This window comes from Lissotriton helveticus, chromosome 7, assembly GCF_964261635.1.
Source record: "Lissotriton helveticus chromosome 7, aLisHel1.1, whole genome shotgun sequence".
Taxonomy (NCBI): domain Eukaryota; kingdom Metazoa; phylum Chordata; class Amphibia; order Caudata; family Salamandridae; genus Lissotriton; species Lissotriton helveticus.
The window spans coordinates 1,963,833,835-1,963,857,458 of NC_136068.1; the positions used below are offsets into that span (position 1 = coordinate 1,963,833,835).

Below are 23,624 nucleotides of genomic sequence, written 5' to 3' on the forward strand. Positions count from 1 at the left end.
ATATGTTATGTGTGCATGACCAATATGCATATGTTATTCCCCATGTCCGATTAATGACGCAATTCCAGTTGTGTCCACCTCTAGTATGCCCGTTTCCAGTCCTCGTGAATACTACGAATATCAGGCCTATGTAAAGTTATGTTGCCACGTTTCCCAGTGTGCACGTTATTCCATTATAAAGCCCCCGTTTCCAGGCCTCAACAGGGCCCGGACATCAGATTCAGCTCCTGTCTCCTGAAAGCCTCGCTGAGGAGCGATACAGCCCCCACCTGTATCCTCGACCCTTCACTTACTTCCTGCCTCGCAGTGCCCGGTGCAGCTTGGCTCTGCCTCTGAGTCTGCCAAAAAGTATGTTATAGTTCCAGCTATCAGTTCAGTCCTCCTCTTCTGCATTCCTAAGCTACTGAACTGCATCAATAGTTTCCGTCATTGTCTAGCCTTCTCGTCTCCATGTTAGAGAAATACTGTATTTAATGGTCATTTAGTATTCTTCATCACGCATTTCATGTAAGAATAATGTATGGTCCAGTCTTAGAATCAAGTTAGCTTTTCCCCTCATGACTCCTAGTTTATATCAACATGTTCCCTAAACATCAGATACCAGATAGGGTTTAGGTACATGTCGCTCCGACCCTCCAGACTCTAGTCTCTGCTCCTAGCACAGAGTTCGTAGCCCCCAGCTTCTCCTAGTAACACGTCATTGCCAGTTTTCGCGCACCATTAGGTTAGAGGTCCCGGCTCCTTAGGTAGCCCCCTCCTATGTTTCCGCCCATTCATGACATATTCTGTTACGTTTGCATCACATGTCTAAGTATACTCCCAGTTACACCTCTTTTTACTGTTATCTTTCGCGACTGCTACGCGTCACGCCTTCTGCTCCACCCACTGTTACGCCTACTGCAATGTAATGCTATGTGTTTGCGCTATGTATATAAGTTGATGTATTGTTATTAAAAGTTAGCGCGCTCATCCCAGACCTAGCCCCAGCAGCTGCTGGGTCATCCTATGCAGGTTGTCCTGATCCTGTCCTTATGCTGTAATAAACCTGCAGAAACTCCTACTACCTCGAATCTTGACTCTTATTTTATTGAGCTATCTGTTATTCATTCATTCATTCAAAAATAGATCCGGTATTATTTATTTATATACCACAGCCTTGTAGGCTTGTTTTGCTTCAATCGACAATTCGACCCGCACCCCTGAAGCAAAGATTTGTGGAACAACTGAGAACTGGAGACAGTATCCATAACTATTTGGAGTGAGATGGCTTCCCTAGTGTATCACTCGGCTCACACCCCAAACAAGCATTGCCACTATTTCATCTTTAGGATATTGACACATTGAATACAATCAGTTCTACAGTCTTCATTTACAGTGCCATGAAATAGAGAATCTGCAGCAGTAAACAATATATAAAAAAGCCATTGCATTAAAAACTCAACAGACCTCTGTAATTCCTAAAATGAGATGCAAGAAGTCACCCCTGAGTTGGTGTTTACCTATGGATGTTTGTTGCATTATACCACGGTTGCTCCAGAACGGATGCATAGCCAAGGACCTGTACGATGAAGGTAAAGAGCGTGTGCAGACATATCGACAGCACAAAAGGGGGCGACATCAGTCGGTTCATTGGTCTGTATGGAGATATCTTTGGATAGGCACCATTCAGACTCACTGAAAGAAAAGAAACATGTATGAATGAACTACACTTAGATCCAAACAAATCCACTGTCACAGTAATTGCTTCTTAATATTGTCTCCATTTAAACAAGCTTTGGCATGTAAAAGAGTGTTGCCTCTGACTTTCTGACTAGGTATGAGAAAAATAGTATTTTTATGAAAAAAGAAGAAAATTGCATATTGAAGTATTAGCATTACGATACCGCACACTTGATCGAGATGTGGCACTGCACACTTATAAAAACCACTCTGGCTATTTACATGCAACAAACAGTGATAAACCCAACATTTATACAATTTGTTACACACATAACACAGTCAAAGATTGGCTATCCCCAAGTGGAAATTTTAAATTTTGAGAAAGACCCCAGCAATACTATGCAGAAATGCACCCATGGCATAAAAGGTGAATATTTATTTATTTATTTATTTATTTATTTGAAGCTTGTAGAGCGCACAGCTACCTCCGGCGGAGGTGTCCCGGCGCTAGAGTTACATGATTGTCCCCCTAAAGAATAAACCAGAATCATATCCCACAGAGAGACTAGGAGAGTACAATGGTCTGACAATACCAATACCAAGCCCTAACGCTTAGTGAACAACCAAGTCTTGAGTTTGCGTCGAAAGGCAGGCTCAGATTCGCAAAACCTGAGATCAAGTGGGAGGCTGTTCCAGAGCTTGGCGGCAGTGACGGTGAAAGATCTGCCGCCACTCCGAGAAAGCCTGAATCTTGGTACCATCAGGAGACGAAGGCTGTTGGATCTCAGATGTCTGACTGAAGCCGAGATTTTGAGACGTTTTCTCAGATAGAGCGGGCCAGTTCCATGAATAGCACGAAATGTCAGGGTCAGAATTTTGAAATCGATGCGTCGTAAAATAGGGAGCCAATGAAGCTCTTCTCGGTAGGCTCTGACTGAAGTACGGGCGGGGATATTACCAATGAGCCGGGCTGCCGCGTTTTGAACTATTTGCAGACGTCGATAAGGTAAAGGGGGGCACCTGCATATAGACTGTTAGCATAGTCTAGATGGGTGGTGATGAGTGCCTGGACCACAGTTTTGCGTGAAGATTGAGGGAGGAAGGGGAAGATTTTCCTGATCATACGTAATTTGGAGAAACAGGCCCCTACCACTTTGTTGACTTGGGCACTTCCAGACAGAGAGTTGTCAAAAGTGAAGCCAAGGTTACGAGCTGCCATGTATCACATGTGGGCAGCAGTGTAGATGGACACTGTCCGCATGTATGATTTTAAAATCATTGCACCAAGCCTCCCCTGCAGCCCTGAACTGCTGTGAACTAAGTTGCATCAGCCATGCATCCAAGGAAGCTCATTGCAAACATGATTGGAGGCCTACATAGATCACTACCTAAGCCATCTATATAAAGCCCACTACATCTGGGTGCAGAGTCTGCAGTGTAGCTCACGTCAAATATTTAGATTGACAAGTACCTACAGTAATAGGATACACATCATTTACTTCTCTTTATGAAGCGGTGGTCGTTATTTTGCATAATAAAAGCCCACTTGTCAATAAATGTCATAATTTTCTTAAATCGGGTTAGGAAATAGTTACAGTAATAATCAGCAGACCGTTGCAATATTTATCAAAAATGTATTCAGTGTATTGTAATTGAAAAATCTAATCCTGTGGTAACCATAGATGTTTTAATTGGGTTCTGGTCAAGCTCTTCCTTCCCTAGCAGCAGTAATTAGCTCTTTAAAAAACTGTGAAATACCTTTCCTGTGAGACACAAAATGCTTCTCCTACTGGCAAGAAGGCGATGATTTAAGTGGTAGACTCCCACTGCTAATTACCCGAGAATATGGGAGAGTAACATAAAATGTAATCAAAATGACCAGAAATTGACCTGAATATTTGGCATGCATATAGTAAAATGGATCCCACTCACAGTCCTTACTGGCAGCCAGCCAGTTGCCGGTCAGATTGTCTCCGTCCGCCATAAGAGGGGTCTGGATGAAGAGACAGCCAGGGCTGGTTTTAAACCCCTTCCCTGCTGCCGTCGGCGGTTGGACGTCACGCGAGCTACCTCCCTGGTGCTGCGCACATCCAACGGCTGACGCAGCCCCATCCACCCTTTAGAACGCCCGCACCGCGGCGGAAAAACCGCCGCGGTTAAGGCGTTAAAGAGAGCTCACTCATTTGAATAATACAGAAAGACCTCCAGGCTAATTCATATTGACTAGAGAAGATGGGGACCGTCAGCAATTCAAAAACACTTGAACTTGTAGGGAGAATATGAGAGTATAAACTAGTTGGTGAGCATGCTCTGGGAAGGACCAGTTAATTCTCAGGTTCATAAGCTTTAGAGATGTTGCTGATGGTCAAACCAGTTATCATTGAAAAAGGAAGGACATCTGTGAGGAAGAACTAGCAAACCCACTGGCAATAGGAACTGTCCTGGACGTCCTTGCAGGAGAATGTGTTTGAGCCTCCCGCCCACTGATGAACGTGGACTCTGACGCTAGAGGGTTTCCACCTGTCAGTAAATCTTAGGAATGAACCAAAGGAAATATCCAGCATCTGAAGAAATTGGGACTTCTGACTGGAGCCGAAAGCAGGTTCAAAGTACTCTAATTTCACTTTGTATTTGTTCTGGAGTCCCCCAGAAGAGTGCAGGCCACACTGGAAGTATTTCAGACTGCCAGCCTGAGAGTTGATTGAGCCTGCTACTGTGGTATACTCTATATCCAGGGCTGATAAATCAAATGCTGCTGGTGGGCCTGCAAAAAACACAGTTGATGGACAGAATGTAGAACAATGTCATACATTCACCCCAGTACAAGGATCTGGGCCTAAATCCATCGTTTTTTTGCACTCCACACCACCCTGGGTTAGACACTGGCTATAAGCAAATCAGCTCTGACCCTGTGCCTCATGGGAACAGTCCAGTCCGAACTACCAAGCCATGTCTTTCCCAGACCGGAATCAAGCATCCAAGGACCGGTTTCTGGCTATCAGCCTTCATCAGCCTGGATAGCTTGACTCCAGTGGTGTGGAGAGCCTGGGACTCACGTCTGAGCATACCCAGCCCACTCAGGGTGAAAATTGCAAAAAACACAGTTGATGGAAGAATGTAGAACAATGTCATACATTCACCCCAGTACAAGGATCTGGGCCTAAATCCATCGTTTTATTGCACTCCACACCACCCTGGGTTAGACACTGGCTATAAGCAAATCAGCTCTGACCCTGTGCCTCATGGGAACAGTCCAGTCCGAACTACCAAGCCATGTCTTTCCCAGACCGGAATCAAGCATCCAAGGACCGGTTTCTGGCTATCAGCCTTCATCAGCCTGGATAGCTTGACTCCAGTGGTGTCGAGAGCCTGGGACTCACGTCTGAGCATACCCGGCCCACTCAGGGTGAAAATTGCAAAAAACACAGTTGATGGACAGAATGTAGAACAATGTCATACATTCACCCCAGTACAAGGATCTGGGCCTAAATCCATCGTTTTTTTGCACTCCACACCACCCTGGGTTAGACACTGGATATATGCAAATCAGCTCTGACCCTGTGCCTCATGGGAACAGTCCAGTCCGAACTACCAAGCCATGTCTTTCCCAGACCGGAATCAAGCATCCAAGGACCGGTTTCTGGCTATCAGCCTTCATCAGCCTGGATAGCTTGACTCCAGTGGTGTGGAGAGCCTGGGACTCACGTCTGAGCATACCCAGCCCACTCGGGGTGAAAATTGCAAAAAACACAGTTGATGGAAAGAATGTAGAACAATGTCATACATTCACCCCAGTACAAGGATCTGGACCTAAATCCATCGTTTTTTTTGCACTCCACACCACCCTGGGTTAGACACTGGCAATATGCAAATCAGCTCTGACCCTGTGCCTCATGGGAACAGTCCAGTCCGAACTACCAAGCCGTGTCTTTCCCAGACCGGAATCAAGCATCCAAGGACCGGTTTCTGGCTATCAGCCTTCATCAGCCTGGATAGCTTGACTCCAGTGGTGTGGAGAGCCTGGGACTCACGTCTGAGCATACCCAGCCCACTCAGGGTGAAAATTGCAAAAAACACAGTTGATGGACAGAATGTAGAACAATGTCATACATTCACCCCAGTACAAGGATCTGGGCCTAAATCCATCGTTTTTTTGCACTCCACACCACGCTGGTGGGCCTGCAGCACTTATTATGCCATCCACTTTAGGAGTCCCTTAAAACATACCCCAGGCCTCCCACTGCGGCTTGTATGCAGAGTTACACTACTAATTCGACTTAGCAAAATAAACACCTTGCCAGGCCTAAAACTTCCTTTTTATTACATATGACTCCCCCCTAAGGTAGGCCCGAATCAGTCTATAGGGAAGGATGCATTGTATTTAAAATGTTGGATGTGCACTTTTAAGTTTTACATGTCCTGGTATGGAAAGCTCCCAAATTTATTTTTCACTAATGTAAGGCTTATCTCTCCCATAGGATAACATAGGTAGCCTTTATTTTATTTAATAAGAGGTAACGTTTGTTTGGGAGCAGGTAGAAATATCACGTTGGTCACTTAGGAATTGTAATTTAGAATCCTCTTTACTGGTAAAGTCAGATTTTAAGTCATAATTCTGAAAATGATACTTGTAGAAAATGTTCTTTTTCTTGTCCTAACCATCTTGAGCATTCGGTCTGTTTCCTGGGTCATATGACTAGGTGTAATTGGGAGTTGGCCTTTGTGTATTCCTGCCAGACAGTGACAGAATTGAGGGACTGGGTGTTGGCAGGACAGGGGGTGGAGGAAACTGTGCACAATCCTACTTGCGCTTCAAAAACTCTGCCTCAGCTCAAACTCATAGAACTTCACACTAGCTTTTGGTCCCCCAGACAGCCTGGGAACAGGGCAAGACATTCCAGACACTTCAGTGAGAAGAAAACTCTAGAAATTTCTTCCCACCCAATGTTGCCGCCAGGTATAAAAATAGGTCCCTCAGAGCTCAGACCCACTCTTCGGTTCACTTCTGGACCGGCGTAAGGGCTCTCAGAGAACTGGCTTGCTATCTGTGGCCTGCTATGTACGTCAGATGTCTGCCCTGCTACGCCACAACGACTACCATGTGGATGGCAGCCTGCCCGTGCCCTGAGAGGACTGCCCTGCCACCTGAGACCTTCTGATCTGTTTTCCTGCTTGAATCCAAGACTTCCAGGGTGATTCCAAGAGTTAGTTGGCTGGCTTCCTAATCAGAGCTCAGGGACAGGAATGGCTCCCACCATCTTGAACCACCAGCTAGACCCAGCCTGCGTGAATCCTGATCCTTCAAGTGGTTCCTCTCCAGCCCTGGACCAAAGACGTGGTGCTAAAGGAGCCCAAATAGCCCAAATCTTGGGAGTATTCTGCAAAGAAGAGCCTTAAGAACCAAGATGAGACCAGGAACTACGTGCTTGCTGATCCACCCAAGGAGCATTGTTGTTCGGTCTGATTTTGCGGCAGCTCCGACTAAATTCTTTTCTGCAGCAGTAAAACCAGTCTTTGCAGAAAGGGTATCCGGCCTCGCGGAGCCCTTTTTGGATACAGCCGGCAGCTTCGTCCTCTGGAGACTTTTGAATCCCGTAAAAGAGACTTAGCCCGAACGTATTAAACTTCACTGTGACTTCGTCCAGTGGCTCCCTGATGATAATGTCTCCTCCTCGGATGCCACCAGCTGCCTTGCCCCGCCGAAATTTACCTTCTCAGTCATTTTTCTTTAAAAGTCTTTGAAGCCCAAAGGTAAGCAGAAACTGGGTCCACTTTGTGTATCTGAACCGCGCCCCATCGCAGTCGGCCATAAATTTCAACTTTGCCCCAGCCTAAAGCGACTAGATGTTCGCGTTTGGTGTTTTCATCTTTTAGATGTAATTTCTTACTTTAAAACATACTAATTCATACTGCTTGTTCTACTGATTTGATTTTTGCATTATGGTGTCAAATAAACTATTAAAATGTAATCGATTTTTCTAAATTCCTATGTGATTTCCCTTGTGTTGTGTTTTCAGTTTATTACTGTTTAAGTGCTGCATAATATACTTTACACCGTGGGGGATATTAGCAAGAGAAGGCGATAATTATTGCTAACCGCAGTTAACGCGTCTTTTCTTATCTCCGTCTATTGCGGGAAACTATCGTTGTGTTAGCATTGTATTACCAACAAGCCGCAAACAGGTGATGTGAAATCCTGCGATAGGCTGCGATAATGAACATTAGCGCGTGAAATCTTGCGATGATTTCACAGCGCTAATGTCAGGCTTAGTAATAGGGGAGTGTGGACTTAACCCCCCAAAGGCATTAATGGTAAGTCAGGTTTCAATCAGGCGATAGAATATTGCGATGATGGGGGCCTAGCGCAACTTTTGTCATCACGGGACAGATTTGCTAATAGAGCGAAGTTGTTTTAGCGACCTTTTCTTTGTGCGTTTTGTAAGTAACGCCTACCTTGCATTGGTGTATATTTAACAAGGACCCCCTGAAAACATAGATACTGTAGTTCCTAGGTCAGGGAAAAGACAGCAATCGACAAAAAACAACCTAGGCAACCAATAATTTGAACAGAACACAATATAAAGGAACAATTGGCTAAGTTGTAGCCAATTGTTCCTTTATATTGTGTTCTGTTCAAATTATTGGTTGCCTAGGTTGTTTTTTGTCGATTACGCCTACCTTGCATGTCATTAGCGATAATTAGAGCTGGCATGCAAGGCGATAGGAAAACCGGCAGATAACACCGGAAAGCTGGCGCTAACGCATGTTAACGCTGTCTTGCTAATAGGGCGATAAAAATATCGCACTTCATCGGCGATAATGCCCTTGCTAATATGCCCCAATGGCCTGGTTATCGCGTTATTAACAACGCTAAATGCCTAGGCGATAAAAAAATCCAGCGATAGCGGCATTGTATGAGGTTATCGCTGGTAATGCAGCGATAAAACTACAAAGATAGGGATATCCTTGTTGATAGCCCATGGTGGACTCAGCCATGTAATCCACCTCCCATTGGATTACATGGCTAAGTCTGAAAATTAGCAGACGTAAAAAAGCAGCGTTAACCGTGGTTAGCGCTCTATTTTTTTTTGTCTCTAACAGGGTTAGCGTGAAGCTTGATAATAGGAGAAATGTCACTTAGCAACATTTCTCCTATTATTTTTCTCTGGAACGCCCACTTTGCATCTCATTAGAGATGCAAAGGGAAGCGTAGAGTGAAAGGGTGCTAACATGCAATTTTGCATGTTAGCACCCTGTTGTTGATAGGGCGATTTTTTTATCTCCGCTTATTTGGCTTTTAAAGCCAAAAAAGCGGAGATAAAGCCCTTGTTAATATGTCCGTTAGTTCCTAATAGATTTTTTGCCATTTTCATCAGAAATGAATGTCTCATGATCCCCTCAACCATTTTTTGGAATATTGGTGTTATTTTGATCATATATATTTCCTCATTTTTATTATATTGGTTTAGGATCATTATTATTTTATTTTCTTCAAAGTTCTTTTGGTGCTGAATGAAACACTATACACATTTCTCTGTCAGTGAACCAGCTAATATATGGCATTGCTGAATGAAACTTTTCACCACAAAGCCCATTTTACTAACTTTGTGGTAGTGAGTCCATGTATTTTTCTCACCTCAGTTAATGATCCAGAATCTCATAATGGGTTTTCCATCACTTTGGTGATTGGTGACCACACTTTGTGAGCAATTCGGAGAGAGTCTTTTGTTCTTAGTTCTCACCTTTTTAAGATAAACTAGAGTGCATTTTCTTATCTAAGGCAATCAGGGTGCCTTTGTTCTGTTATAAGGATTGCTGTTGATACCCAAGTGTGTGTGTGCGCGTGTGTGTGTGTGTGTTTGTGCTTTGGGTGGGTGTAGGAATGTAGGGGTGTGAGTGTGTGTGCATGTGTGTGTGTGTGCGTGTGTGCGTGTGTGTGTGTGGTGTGTGTGTGTGTGTGTTTGTTTGTGCTTTGGTGGGGTGTAGGAATGTAGGGGTGTGAGTGTGTGTGTGTTTGTGTGTGTGTTTGTGTGTGTGTGTGGTGTGTGTGTGTTTGTGCTTTGGGTGGGTGTGGGAGTGTAGGGGTGTGAGTGTGCTTGTGTGGCTGGATACCAAATATACTACCCATCAGAGACACCACCACTAACATGACCTTTGGCCTCTGGTGTCTCAGTCATGGCCAATAGTCTGGTTCTTTGTGTTTGCACTGAGCTGATCACTGAGTGGTTAATCTTTAAATAGGCTAACTAGTATATTTGCAAAATGTATATGCTCATGTGTACTACAAAGGTTTGTGAAATCTCATACACACACAAGTGGAATGGGGCAGCCACAAGCTGCATTTTTGAATTTCAGGCAATAAGAACACATTTGAATTCATGTTGGAGAGTGTAGAATCGTACTTGTTAAGCACACGCCTGTTGTGATCGCCACATCATTAATGAGGTACAGGCATCTTCCGAAGAGTCCAAAGTGCTGTAATAGGGGAAGAAAAACAGTACACAAAATAAAAAGTCTAGTATTGTGAATATCAATGAACACAGAGTTAGATCATTGTGTATCGAGAGAAGCTATCTTGTACAATTCAAGTCATCAATTCAGATTTTCTTGTTCAATAAGTGATCTGAGATGCCCCCCACAATGACATCAGTGTAATGATTCATTCTAGAGATTAAACATTACAGTTATGTACTTGGATGCTAAATTCAAAAATATTATTTTGTGAGCATTTGTGCAGAGCTGTGTAGAAGGAGACACCAGTGGAGGTAACTGAGAAAATCTCAGCTGCAGCCCCAGATTTAAAGCTGTGTAGAAGGAGACACCAGTGGAGGTAACTGAGGAGATATCAGCTGCAGCCCAGATTTAAAGCTGTGTAGAAGGAGACGCCAGTGGAGGTAACTGAGGAGATATCAGCTGCAGCCCAGATTTAAAGCTGTGTAGAAGGAGACACCAGTGGAGGTAACTGAGGAGATCTCAGCTGCAGCCCAGATTTAAAGCTGTGTAGAAGGAGACACCAGTGGAGGTAAATGAGGAGATATCAGCTGCAGCCCCAGATTTAAAGCTGTGTAGAAGGAGACACCAGTGGAGGTAACTGAGGAGATATCAGCTGCAGCCCAGATTTAAAGCTGTGAGAAGGAGACACCAGTGGAGGTAACTGAGGAGATATCAGCTGCAGCCCCAGGTTTAAAGCTGTGTAGAAAGAGACAAGAGTGGAGGTAACTGAGGAGATCTCAGCTGCAGCTCCAGATTTAAAGCTGTGTAGAAGGAGCCACCAGTGGAGGTAAATGAGGAGATATCAGCTGCAGCCCCAGATTTAAAGCTGCGTAGAAGGAGACACCAGTGGAGGTAACTGAGGAGATATCAGCTGCAGCCCAGATTTAAAGCTGTGTAGAAGGAGACACCAGTGGAGGTAACTGAGGAGATATCAGCTGCAGCCCAGATTTAAAGCTGTGTAGAAAGAGACAAGAGTGGAGGTAACTGAGGAGATATCAGCTGCAGCCCAGATTTAAAGCTGTGTAGAAGGAGACGAGAGTGGAGGTAACTGAGGAGATATCAGCTGCAGCCCAGATTTAAAGCTGTGTAGAAGGAGACACCAGTGGAGGTAACTGAGGAGATATCAGCTGCAGCCCAGATTTAAAGCTGTGTAGAAGGAGACGCCAGTGGAGGTAACTGAGGAGATATCAGCTGCAGCCCAGATTTAAAGCTGTGTAGAAGGAGACACCAGTGGAGGTAACTGAGGAGATCTCAGCTGCAGCCCAGATTTAAAGCTGTGTAGAAGGAGACACCAGTGGAGGTAACTGAGGAGATATCAGCTGCAGCCCAGATTTAAAGCTGTGTAGAAAGAGACAAGAGTGGAGGTAACTGAGGAGATCTCAGCTGCAGCTCCAGATTTAAAGCTGTGTAGAAGGAGCCACCAGTGGAGGTAAATGAGGAGATATCAGCTGCAGCCCCAGATTTAAAGCTGCGTAGAAGGACACACCGGTGGAGGTAACTGAGGAGATCTCAGCTCCAGCCCAGATTTAAAGCTGTGTAGAAGGAGACACCAGTGGAGGTAACTGAGGAGATCTCAGCTGCAGCCCAGATTTAAAGCTGTGTAGAAGGAGACACAAGTGGAGGTAAATGATGAGATATCAGCTGCAGCCCAGATTTAAAGCTGTGTAGAAGGAGACACCAGTGGAGGTAAATGATGAGATATCAGCTGCAGCCCAGATTTAAAGCTGTGTAGAAGGAGACACCAGTGGAGGTAACTGAGGAGATATCAGCTCCAGCCCAGATTTAAAGCTGTGTAGAAGGAGACACCAGTGGAGGTAACTGAGGAGATCTCAGCTGCAGCCCAGATTTAAAGCTGTGTAGAAGGAGACACCAGTGGAGGTAAATGATGAGATATCAGCTGCAGCCCAGATTTAAAGCTGTGTAGAAGGAGACACCAGTGGAGGTAACTGAGGAGATCTCAGCTGCAGCCCCAGATTTAAAGCTGTGTAGAAGGAGACACCAGTGGAGGTAAAAGAGAAGATCTCAGCTGCAGCCCAGATTTAAAGCTGTGTAGAAGGAGACACCAGTGGAGGTAACTGAGGAGATATCAGCTGCAGCCCAGATTTAAAGCTGTGTAGAAGGAGACGCCAGTGGAGGTAACTGAGGAGATATCAGCTGCAGCTCCAGATTTAAAGCTGTGTAGAAGGACAAAAGAGTGGAGGTAACTGAGGAGATATCAGCTGCAGCCCAGATTTGAAGCTGTGTAGAAGGAGACGCCAGTGGAGGTAACTGAGGAGATATCAGCTGCAGCACCAGATTTAAAGCTGTGTAGAAGGAGACACCAGTGGAGGTAAATGAGGAGATATCAGCTGCAGCACCAGATTTAAAGCTGTGTAGAAGGAGACACCAGTGGAGGTAAATGAGGAGATATCAGCTGCAGCCCCAGATTTAAAGCTGTGAGAAGGACACACCAGTGGAGGTAAATGAGGAGATATCAGCTGCAGCCCCAGATTTAAAGCTGTGAGAAGGACACACCAGTGGAGGTAAATGAGGAGATATCAGCTGCAGCCCCAGATTTAAAGCTGTGTAGAAGGAGACACCAGTGGAGGTAACTGAGGAGATATCAGCTGCAGCCCAGATTTAAAGCTGTGTAGAAGGAGACACCAGTGGAGGTAACTGAGGAGATATCAGCTGCAGCTCCAGATTTAAAGCTGTGAGAAGGAGACACCAGTGGAGGTAAATGAGGAGATATCAGCTGCAGCCCAGATTTAAAGCTGTGTAGAAGGACACACCAGTGGAGGTAACTGAGGAGATATCAGCTGCAGCTCCAGATTTAAAGCTGTGAGAAGGACACACCAGTGGAGGTAAATGAGGAGATCTCAGCTGCAGCTCCAGATTTGAAGCTGTGTAGAAGGAGACACCAGTGGAGGTAAATGAGGAGATCTCAGCTGCAGCTCCAGATTTGAAGCTGTGTAGAAGGAGACACCAGTGGAGGTAACTGAGGAGATATCAGCTGCAGCCACAGATTTAAAGCTGTGAGAAGGACACACCAGTGGAGGTAAATGAGGAGATATCAGCTGCAGCCCAGATTTAAAGCTGTGTAGAAGGAGACACCAGTGGAGGTAAAGGAGGAGATATCAGCTGCAGCCCAGATTTAAAGCTGTGAGAAGGAGACACCAGTGGAGGTAAATGAGGAGATATCAGCTGCAGCCACAGATTTAAAGCTGTGAGAAGGAGACACCAGTGGAGGTAAATGAGGAGATATCAGCTGCAGCCCAGATTTAAAGCTGTGTAGAAGGAGACACCAGTGGAGGTAACTGAGGAGATATCAGCTGCAGCTCCAGATTTGAAGCTGTGTAGAAGGAGACACCAGTGGAGGTAACTGAGGAGATATCAGCTGCAGCCCAGATTTAAAGCTGTGTAGAAGGAGACACCAGTGGAGGTAACTGAGGAGATATCAGCTGCAGCTCCAGATTTGAAGCTGTGTAGAAGGAGACACCAGTGGAGGTAACTGAGGAGATATCAGCTGCAGCCCCAGATTTAAAGCTGTGTAGAAGGAGACACCAGTGGAGGTAACTGAGGAGATATCAGCTGCAGCCCAGATTTAAAGCTGTGAGAAGGAGACACCAGTGGAGGTAACTGAGGAGATCTCAGCTGCAGCCCAGATTTAAAGCTGTGTAGAAGGAGACGAGAGTGGAGGTAACTGAGAGGATATCAGCTGCAGCCCAGATTTAAAGCTGTGTAGAAGGAGACACCAGTGGAGGTAAATGAGGAGATCTCAGCTGCAGCCCCAGATTTAAAGCTGTGTAGAAGGAGACACCAGCGGAGGTAACTGAGGAGATATCAGCTGCAGCCCAGATTTAAAGCTGTGTAGAAGGAGACACCAGTGGAGGTAGATGAGGAGATATCAGCTGCAGCCCAGATTTAAAGCTGTGTAGAAGGAGACGAGAGTGGAGGTAACTGAGAGGATATCAGCTGCAGCCCAGATTTAAAGCTGTGTAGAAGGAGACACCAGTGGAGGTAAATGAGGAGATATCAGCTGCAGCCCCAGATTTAAAGCTGTGTAGAAGGAGACACCAGTGGAGGTAGATGAGGAGATATCAGCTGCAGCCCAGATTTAAAGCTGTGTAGAAGGAGACACCAGTGGAGGTAAATGAGGAGATCTCAGCTGCAGCCCCAGATTTAAAGCTGTGTAGAAGGAGACACCAGCGGAGGTAACTGAGGAGATATCAGCTGCAGCCCAGATTTAAAGCTGTGTAGAAGGAGACACCAGTGGAGGTAAACGAGGAGATATCAGCTGCAGCCCAGATTTAAAGCTGTGAGAAGGAGACACCAGTGTAGGTAACTGAGAGGATATCAGCTGCAGCCCAGATTTAAAGCTGTGTGGAAGGAGACACCAGTGGAGGTAAATGAGGAGATATCAGCTGCAGCCCAGATTTAAAGCTGTGTAGAAGGAGACGAGAGTGGAGGTAACTGAGGAGATATCAGCTGCAGCCCAGATTTAAAGCTGTGTAGAAGGAGACACCAGTGGAGGTAACTGAGGAGATCTCAGCTGCAGCCCAGATTTAAAGCTGTGTAGAAGGAGACACCAGTGGAGGTAACTGAGGAGATATCAGCTGCAGCCCAGATTTGAAGCTGTGTAGAAGGAGACGAGAGTGGAGGTAAATGAGGAGATATCAGCTGCAGCCCAGATTTAAAGCTGTGTAGAAGGAGACACCAGTGGAGGTAACTGAGGAGATCTCAGCTGCAGCCCCAGATTTAAAGCTGTGTAGAAGGAGACACCAGTGGAGGTAACTGAGGAGATATCAGCTGCAGCTCCAGATTTAAAGCTGTGTAGAAGGAGACGAGAGTGGAGGTAAATGAGGAGATATCAGCTGCAGCCCAGATTTAAAGCTGTGTAGAAGGAGACACCAGTGGAGGTAACTGAGGAGATCTCAGCTGCAGCCCAGATTTAAAGCTGTGTAGAAGGAGACGAGAGTGGAGGTAACTGAGGAGATATCAGCTGCAGCCCAGATTTAAAGCTGTGTAGAAGGAGACACCAGTGGAGGTAACTGAGGAGATCTCAGCTGCAGCCCAGATTTAAAGCTGTGTAGAAGGAGACACCAGTGGAGGTAACTGAGGAGATATCAGCTGCAGCCCAGATTTGAAGCTGTGTAGAAGGAGACGAGAGTGGAGGTAAATGAGGAGATATCAGCTGCAGCCCAGATTTAAAGCTGTGTAGAAGGAGACACCAGTGGAGGTAACTGAGGAGATCTCAGCTGCAGCCCAGATTTAAAGCTGTGTAGAAGGAGACACCAGTGGAGGTAACTGAGGAGATATCAGCTGCAGCCCAGATTTAAAGCTGTGTAGAAGGAGACACCAGTGGAGGTAACTGAGGAGATATCAGCTGCAGCCCAGATTTGAAGCTGTGTAGAAGGAGACGAGAGTGGAGGTAACTGAGGAGATCTCAGCTGCAGCCCAGATTTAAAGCTGTGTAGAAGGAGACACCAGTGGAGGTAACTGAGGAGATATCAGCTGCAGCCCAGATTTAAAGCTGTGTAGAAGGAGACACCAGTGGAGGTAACTGAGGAGATATCAGCTGCAGCCCAGATTTAAAGCTGTGTAGAAGGAGACACCAGTGGAGGTAACTGAGGAGATATCAGCTGCAGCCCAGATTTAAAGCTGTGTAGAAGGAGACACCAGTGGAGGTAACTGAGGAGATATCAGCTGCAGCCCAGATTTAAAGCTGTGAGAAGGACAAAAGAGTGGAGGTAACTGAGGAGATATCAGCTGCAGCCCAGATTTAAAGCTGTGTAGAAGGAGACACCAGTGGAGGTAAATGAGGGGATATCAGCTGCAGCCCCAGATTTAAAGCTGTGAGAAGGACACACCTGTGGAGGTAAATGAGGAGATATCAGCTGCAGCCCAGATTTAAAGCTGTGTAGAAGGAGACACCAGTGGAGGTAGATGAGGAGATATCAGCTGCAGCCCAGATTTAAAGCTGTGTAGAAGGAGACACCAGTGGAGGTAACTGAGGAGATCTCAGCTGCAGCCCAGATTTAAAGCTGTGAGAAGGAGACACCAGTGGAGGTAGATGAGGAGATATCAGCTGCAGCCCAGATTTAAAGCTGTGTAGAAGGAGACACCAGTGGAGGTAACTGAGGAGATATCAGCTGCAGCCCAGATTTAAAGCTGTGTAGAAGGAGACACCAGTGGAGGTAACTGAGGAGATATCAGCTGCAGCCCAGATTTAAAGCTGTGTAGAAGGAGACACCAGTGGAGGTAACTGAGGAGATCTCAGCTGCAGCCCAGATTTAAAGCTGTGTAGAAGGAGACACCAGTGGAGGTAACTGAGGAGATATCAGCTGCAGCCCAGATTTAAAGCTGTGTAGAAGGAGACGCCAGTGGAGGTAACTGAGGAGATCTCAGCTGCAGCCCAGATTTAAAGCTGTGTAGAAGGAGACACCAGTGGAGGTAACTGAGGAGATATCAGCTGCAGCCCAGATTTAAAGCTGTGTAGAAGGAGACACCAGGGGAGGTAACTGAGGAGATCTCAGCTGCAGCCCCAGATTTAAAGCTGTGTAGAAGGAGACACCAGTGGAGGTAAATGAGGAGATCTCAGCTGCAGCCCAGATTTGAAGCTGCCCAGTGACTGATGGGACTGCTGATCACATGCACTGTTGATCAATGTTAACACATGCACATGATGGATGAGCAGAATAATACAAGCAGTAACGTTCCAAGGAAGAGGGTTGAGGCTACAGGTGTTTAATGTTTATAACTCAGGGCCAATGAATGGGGAAAATGCTTTCCTACGGGAGTTAGATGAAAGACTCACACAAGAGGCGGAACAGAGGAAAGGGGGGGGACCAATAGTATTATTAATGGGTGATCTTAATTGCCACCTCTGCCCAAACCTGTCCCCCACTCTAACAGACTGGGACATTTGCCCGCTTAAAAATGGGCCGCATTTTGAACATAACTACGAGGGTACAGCGCTAACTACATTGATAGAAACCCATTCATTAGCACATACCTTCGACCTGACAGTCCCGGAGGTGGAGGGCACTTACGTTCCAACGTTCAAAGAAAGAGGCTGCTCCACCACTATAGATTATATAATGATATCTACCTTTGCTAAAACTAGGATCACAAAGGTTAGTACAGAATGGAGCACCTTTAGTGATCACAACCCCTTAGTCATGGAAATAACACACACTGGCTGGGGGGTAGGAACATACAAGGGGACATAAGCCTGCAGCCCACAGATCAGGGGAGGAGACTAAGGTGGGCAAAAATAAACCCTCAGGAGTTTTATAAAACTCCAATCCAAAAAGGTGGAAAACAAGTTGAAGATTGTCTGAACCCCCTAATAGAAGGACCTGAGCTGGTTGCAACATTTTGATCCCTGACAAAACTGGCTGACAAATTATTGAAAGCGAAAGGTCCACGAAAGGGTATTACGCTACCAAGATGGTTTGACACAAGTTGCTCCAAAGCATTAAGGAACTTAAAAGTTTGCCTTAAAGCTAATCCAAGAGATAAGGTAGAAGTGGCCAATTGTAGACGAGTCTATAAATCAAAGGTAAAGGAGAGAAAGATCACCTTACAAGCAGAGGTCTGGGCTGACTTGAGAGAGGCAGGTGAAAACAGGGATTTTACAGAGTTTTGGAGAATAGTAAATAGACCCTGTTTTCAAGATAACACCTCCCCGGTGATTAGCACCAATATCCTCCTGGATCAATGAGTTTCTCACTTTGAGGGTCTTTATACCAACTGGAAGGTAGCAATTCAAGAAGGGGGCTGGGAGGGTACACGGAGTGTTGAAATACATTTTTCTCTAGAGGAAATAACAAAGGCGATCCAAGGGTTGACCCCGAATAAAGCTCCAGGGCCCGATGGTACTCCACCAGACCTCTATAGAAGCATCATAGACCTTTGGGCCTCCATTTTAACCAGGGTCCTAAATGCCGCTATTAGATCAGGTCTACCACGCTCCTGGTCCACTGCATTGATTGTACCGATTTTCAAGAAAGGGAGTAGGGACGACCCAAAATGTTATAGGCCGATTTCGTTAATTGATGTCTCTGCCAAAATATTAGGCCGAGTGATTCTGAATCGGCTTATGGAGTGGGCAGAGGAGCACCGCACTATAGTTGACATACAGTACGGGTTCAGAGCTGGTAAATCAACCAGTGATCAGTGCCTAAATTTGTACCTGCTAATCGCCAAATATACCAAAGCTAGCAATGGTACGGTTTATATGGGATTTATGGACCTGGCTGCGGCCTTTGACAATGTGAACAGGATTAAACTGTGGGCCATGATGTACAAGATAGGTATAGATGCAGGGCCGATAAACATCTTAAAAGAGTTACACTGGAACACCACGGTCAGGGTTCGCTTCAGTTCAGAGGGGGGCGAACTGACTCATTCCCTTGCTCGGGAGGAGTAAGGCAGGGGTGCATTCTCGCCCCTTTCCTCTTTTCACTTTATATTAACGCCTTGGAAAGCAGCCTTATTTCCCTGACTGTGGACTGCCCCAAAGTAGGATCGCGTCAAATCCCTGTACTTTTGTACGTGGACGACGCGGTTCTGCTTGCCCGAACACCAAGGAGTCTACAACAACTGGTGGACGGATTTGTCAAGTTCATGGCCAACCTAGACCTGTCCGTAAATCTGAAGAAATATTTTGTCATGGTGGCCGGTAAAAAACTTTCTAATAAGTTCGTGTTCAAAATAGGGACACACATCTTGGACACAGTAAATACTTTCCCCTATCTGGGCCTATTGTTTGATGACGAAATTCAATTCAACTCCCTGGTCAAGGAGCACTGCACAAAGCTGATCTCTTCAAACGCTGTAATACTAAGCTTTGCTCGTAGGCTGGGACGATGGTGCCCCGAACAAATTATGACTTTATATGGCTTAATTAGCATGGCAAAGGCCCTGTAAGGTGCTGAGGTGTGGGGATTCAGGGACTCTAAACAACTACAATTAGAGGAAGATAAATGTCTCCGTACAGTCCTGAAAATCCCACACTCCACCTCGGCCGAAATTGCTCTTACAGAACTTGGGATTCCATATATTTCAGACCATGTCAAGATGAGGCAAATTATAGCATGGATTAGAATATGGTCTAACCCAGAGGCAGCACTGACCAGGGAAATCATCATACATTGTTTGCAAAGGGATAAGGGGTTACAAATTCCCTGGCTAAAATACGTTAAAAGCACTTTAGAGAATATAGACAAGCATCTCCTTTTTAGTGACCCTTCCTCAATTTCTATCAGCTGTAAATCAAGGGTCAAAAAGTTGCTTATAGAAAAATTTGAAACTGTTAGACTTGGTCCTGGACCCTAAAAGAGGTCCAGTCAGTAATAGGGAGGGCATGGAACCCTATCTGTTCCTGATGTATAACCAGCATGATAGATTTTTTATGTGCCATTTTAGGCTCAATCTGTTACCTAATATTTTAGCTTATCCCTCTGGTTTTACTGTAACGATTGAGCAGAAGGGTGCCTGCGGCTGCAAAAATAGGTCTCCGCAGGACACCCTTCATTTTGTACTTTTATGTTCATTTTATCGAAACCCTAGGCGTAGATTTTTGGTTGACATCCTCAGGGAGCAGAAATTTCGTCATGCAAGAGCTGCACTGCTCTTTTTACAGAGGGCTAGCGACATGTACACTTTATGTTCTATTACAAGTTTTTTAAAAGTAGCAGTAAGACTGAGAAACACAAGGAATTAGCCAACTTTTGTACAGAATAATTACTTCCCTCTATGAATTGTACCCTCTACTCCTTGTGGTTTTAATTTGTCATAAGTTCAGATATGTAATTTAAGGAATTTTTATTGTATAAATGTATTTTTATGATGGTTTTTAATCGTCGAACTAAAGATTTACTGAACTACAAGCAAATGGATTCATGGGAGGGCGCAGTCATGCAACAAACATGGAAGTAACTCTCTACCGAGGGGATCTCTGACTGTCTAAAAGGCCACCTTCACCTCCCCGGCTGTGGAGTCCCATCATTTGCTCCTACAGGAAACAGCACTCTCTTTGCTGTGGAATTTGTGGTGCCGGGGATTGTTCTTGTTTACATCATGTTTATATATTTCTATAAAAACATCTTTACTAAGAGACAACACCAAATGCTGACTGAGATCCAATGTTTCTTGGCTTCTTCCAATGCAGACTCTGTTAGCTGCAGAAGGGCCACTAGAGCAGGGGCTCCAGATGTGCACCACAGCCACAGACCAGGGTAAGACCAACAGGAAGCTGCTCCTGATCTCAACCAGCTGTGCTTCTCTTCCACTAAACTCTTGTGCTTAGGGGGAGCCTGGGGATCCAGTGATCCTCTGACCTCAGTTGGGTGCCATTTTTCTTAGACCGTACAGGATGCAATAATAAACAAGCACTTGTAATGCAACTGTCTCGCCTTTGCCAAAGTTAGAGCTATTGGCATTGTAAATGACAACATTTTTATTTATGTGTTGGCTTTGAAAACAGATAAATAAATTGCATTGTCATTTACAATGCCAATAGCCTAAACTCTTGCAAATGCGACACCTATTGCATTTGGAGCCACACAAAACCGGATCACAAGCAGGCAATGGAGGTACACCAAAAGCGGATCACAAGCAGGCAACAGACGCACACCAAAAGCGGATCACAAGCAGGCAACAGAGGCACAACAAAAGCGGATCCCAAGCAGGCAACAGAGGCACACGAAAAGCGGGTCACAAGCAGGCAACAGAGGCACACGAAAAGCGGGTCACAAGCAGGCAACAGAGGCACACAAAAAGCCGATCACAAGCAGGCAACAGAGGCACACAAAAACCCAATCACAAGCAGGCAACAGAGGCACACGAAAAGCCGATCACAAGCAGGCAACAGTGGCACACGAAAACCCGATCACAAGCAGGCAACAGAGACGCACTAAAACCCGATCACAAGCAGGCAACAGTGGCACACGAAAACCCGATCACAAGCAGGCAACAGAGGCGCACTAAAACCCGATCACAAGCAGGCAACAGAGGCGCACTAAAACCCAATCACAAGCAGGCAACTGAGGCACACGAAAACCCGATCACAAGCAGGCAACAGAGGCACACGAAAACCCGATCACAGGCATCAGGCAACAGTGGCACACGAAAACCCGATCACAAGCAGGCAACAGAGGCGCACGAAAACCGGATCACAAGCAAGCAGCAGAGGCGCACAAAAACCCGATCACAAAAACCCGATCACAAGCAGGCAACAGAGGCACACGAAAACAGCAGATGGGTGCAGAGTATTATTTGGAGGATTGAGCAAACGCACAGGACCTTGTGCGTGAGAGGAGAAATAACCAGAATGGGCGGAAACCTTAAAACAAAGGGGAGGTTTCAGTAACTGGGTTGGAAAACACATTATTCATGTTATCAAAACCCTGCGCCCTGAATGTCAGACCCCCTGAAGGTGATAAAATACCAGGGAAACACTAGTGAATAGGGTCATTTACAGGAATCCTGTATAAACAGTGTGTGTAGCACAACCGTGTACAGGTGGATTTCCGTGAATAAGAGACATTCATTTTGTGATGAGGTACAAAACATCATAAGCCCACGTAAGTACGGCTTTACCACGACCATGCAACGTTGGGTCTGTGTGTTGTGAAAAGAGAAAAGCACTGAATGCGTGCGGTGTTACTGGAATAATGAGCCTTCAAGGCCAAGACCAATACCAATTCGTACGCAGGACACAATTAAGCATAGCAGAAAGAGCAGGGAAGAGAGCAGTTTAAAAGAATCAAAACTTAGTCAATGGGCCGTGTGGATGTAAGTACTAATGCCGTGTTGTGTTTGTAATCTCCCGGTGTGACCCCTGGCAAATTATGGTGGGAGTGCGGAGCTCGAGAACAGCTGGGCAAAATACCGGGAGGTCAGGGGACATAGCAGATTGCCAAAACCATAACCATAAGCACTATGGAGGCCTAGCAGGAAAAATTAACTGAGGCCTGTGCACAAATCAAAAGGGCAATCGAGGTTGGAAATAGACTCACCAGAAGCATCTAGATGACGACTGAGTAAATCAAAAGAGACGCCGGCAAGCAAGAAGCGGGGCTTATATGGCTGACGTGCTGGAACAAGCCAGAGGAAAAAAAAAAAAAAAAATGACGAGGAATCAGTCGGCGGCAGGTGAAGTTCTGACAGCACATCCACGGTGAGTGCTGAGCACTAGTTGGCAGACTGGAAGGGACCTTCATGTTTGTCTATTATTGCGATAAACTAGTGTACGCATGAGTCCTTCTTCAATGGTTTTGACCATTGAAGATATTTTCAATAACGTTTTTGTTTAAATAAAAAGTTCTGATGTGGGTGCACCCTTCGATGTAGTTGCCAGTCCTGCTTATTTGTTGGTGCAGGGAGGAAGTTTCCCGAGCGGACGAGCGCAGCAAGGGGTGAAAAGAACGCACATCAGAACAGGAAGTTGGTTGGAGGCAATTTGAGCTACATTTTAGGAAGCATATGGTTACACCATATGACTTTACGTAGTAGACACCTAATGCAGTGAGAACAAAGACTTTTCTGTGAAAAAGAAAGCATTGTCCTTTTCAAAAAACCCTGGCGTTGATGAAACGGAAAGGTCTTCTGTGATGGCATTTAAAGGAAAAGGAACGATTTAAGAACTATTTCGGAACATTCCATTTATCTTAAAATGAGCAAGAGAAACAGGCTGCATTCCAATAAAAAGAAAGTCATTAAAACAGCATGCCGACAGGCGCCCCATGCTGCTAAATAACAGCACCTCTCCCGGAAAGGACCTATAATTAACGCAGCAGGTCTTCCGGAGAGGAGCACTCAAATTGAATGAACACGCAAAAGCTGTTCATGTGAAGCACGTTCACAGACCTGCTTGTGGAAAGCGCGTTCATAGACCAAAAGTCTGCTCGCGCACTGGACTGCATTACTTGGAAGGTATCACAACAAGCCATATTTGTGTGTACACTTTCATGCAGGTGAAGTGGTGTGCCTTTTTGTTCGTACCGGCTCACACAGTTTGCTACCTCTTACTTTTTGTTTGCTCTCAATACTTGCACAAGTGTCCCCATTGCCTATGTAACGTTTGTTCTTGTGTTTGAGTGTCCTCCATTTATTGTAGTATTATACCTCTACTTGTACTTTGTACGCTTTTGTAACCTGCACACATGTCACTTTTTCCTCTTGTAATGCACCGTTTGCTACCACTTGTACTTTGTTCACTCACGATTGTCACTTTTGCCTCATGTAATGTAACTTTTGCAATTGGTTAACTTGTATTGTTCTCTTATATCAGTTCTGTTCCTTTTGTAAAACGCTCTGACACCTTCGGGTACAGTCCACGCTATATTAAAACGCATAAATAAAAAAAAACAATGGGCAGCTTGCTGCTTGAATGTATAGGGGTGGGAGAGACGCGCACGCATTGTGGGCGTGCACATTGCCATGGTCTACGGTTCGTGCCCCGTGGCGGCGCCTGCAGGCTTCAC

At 45.5% G+C, this 23,624-nt stretch overlaps 1 protein-coding gene across 1 annotated transcript in view; it reads right to left on the reverse strand.

Annotated features, from left to right (window-relative positions):
* LOC144770986 (putative cation-transporting ATPase 13A4) overlaps positions 1–23,624 on the reverse strand; it is a 722,230-nt gene that overhangs the window by 100,230 nt on the left and 598,376 nt on the right. Inside the window, exons 25-26 of the mRNA XM_078655855.1 lie at positions 10,062–10,134; positions 1,500–1,674 (exon numbers count right to left, since the gene is read on the reverse strand). Coding sequence (XP_078511981.1) covers positions 1,500–1,674; positions 10,062–10,134 — 248 coding nt within the window. The remainder of the gene's footprint in view (positions 1–1,499; positions 1,675–10,061; positions 10,135–23,624) is intronic.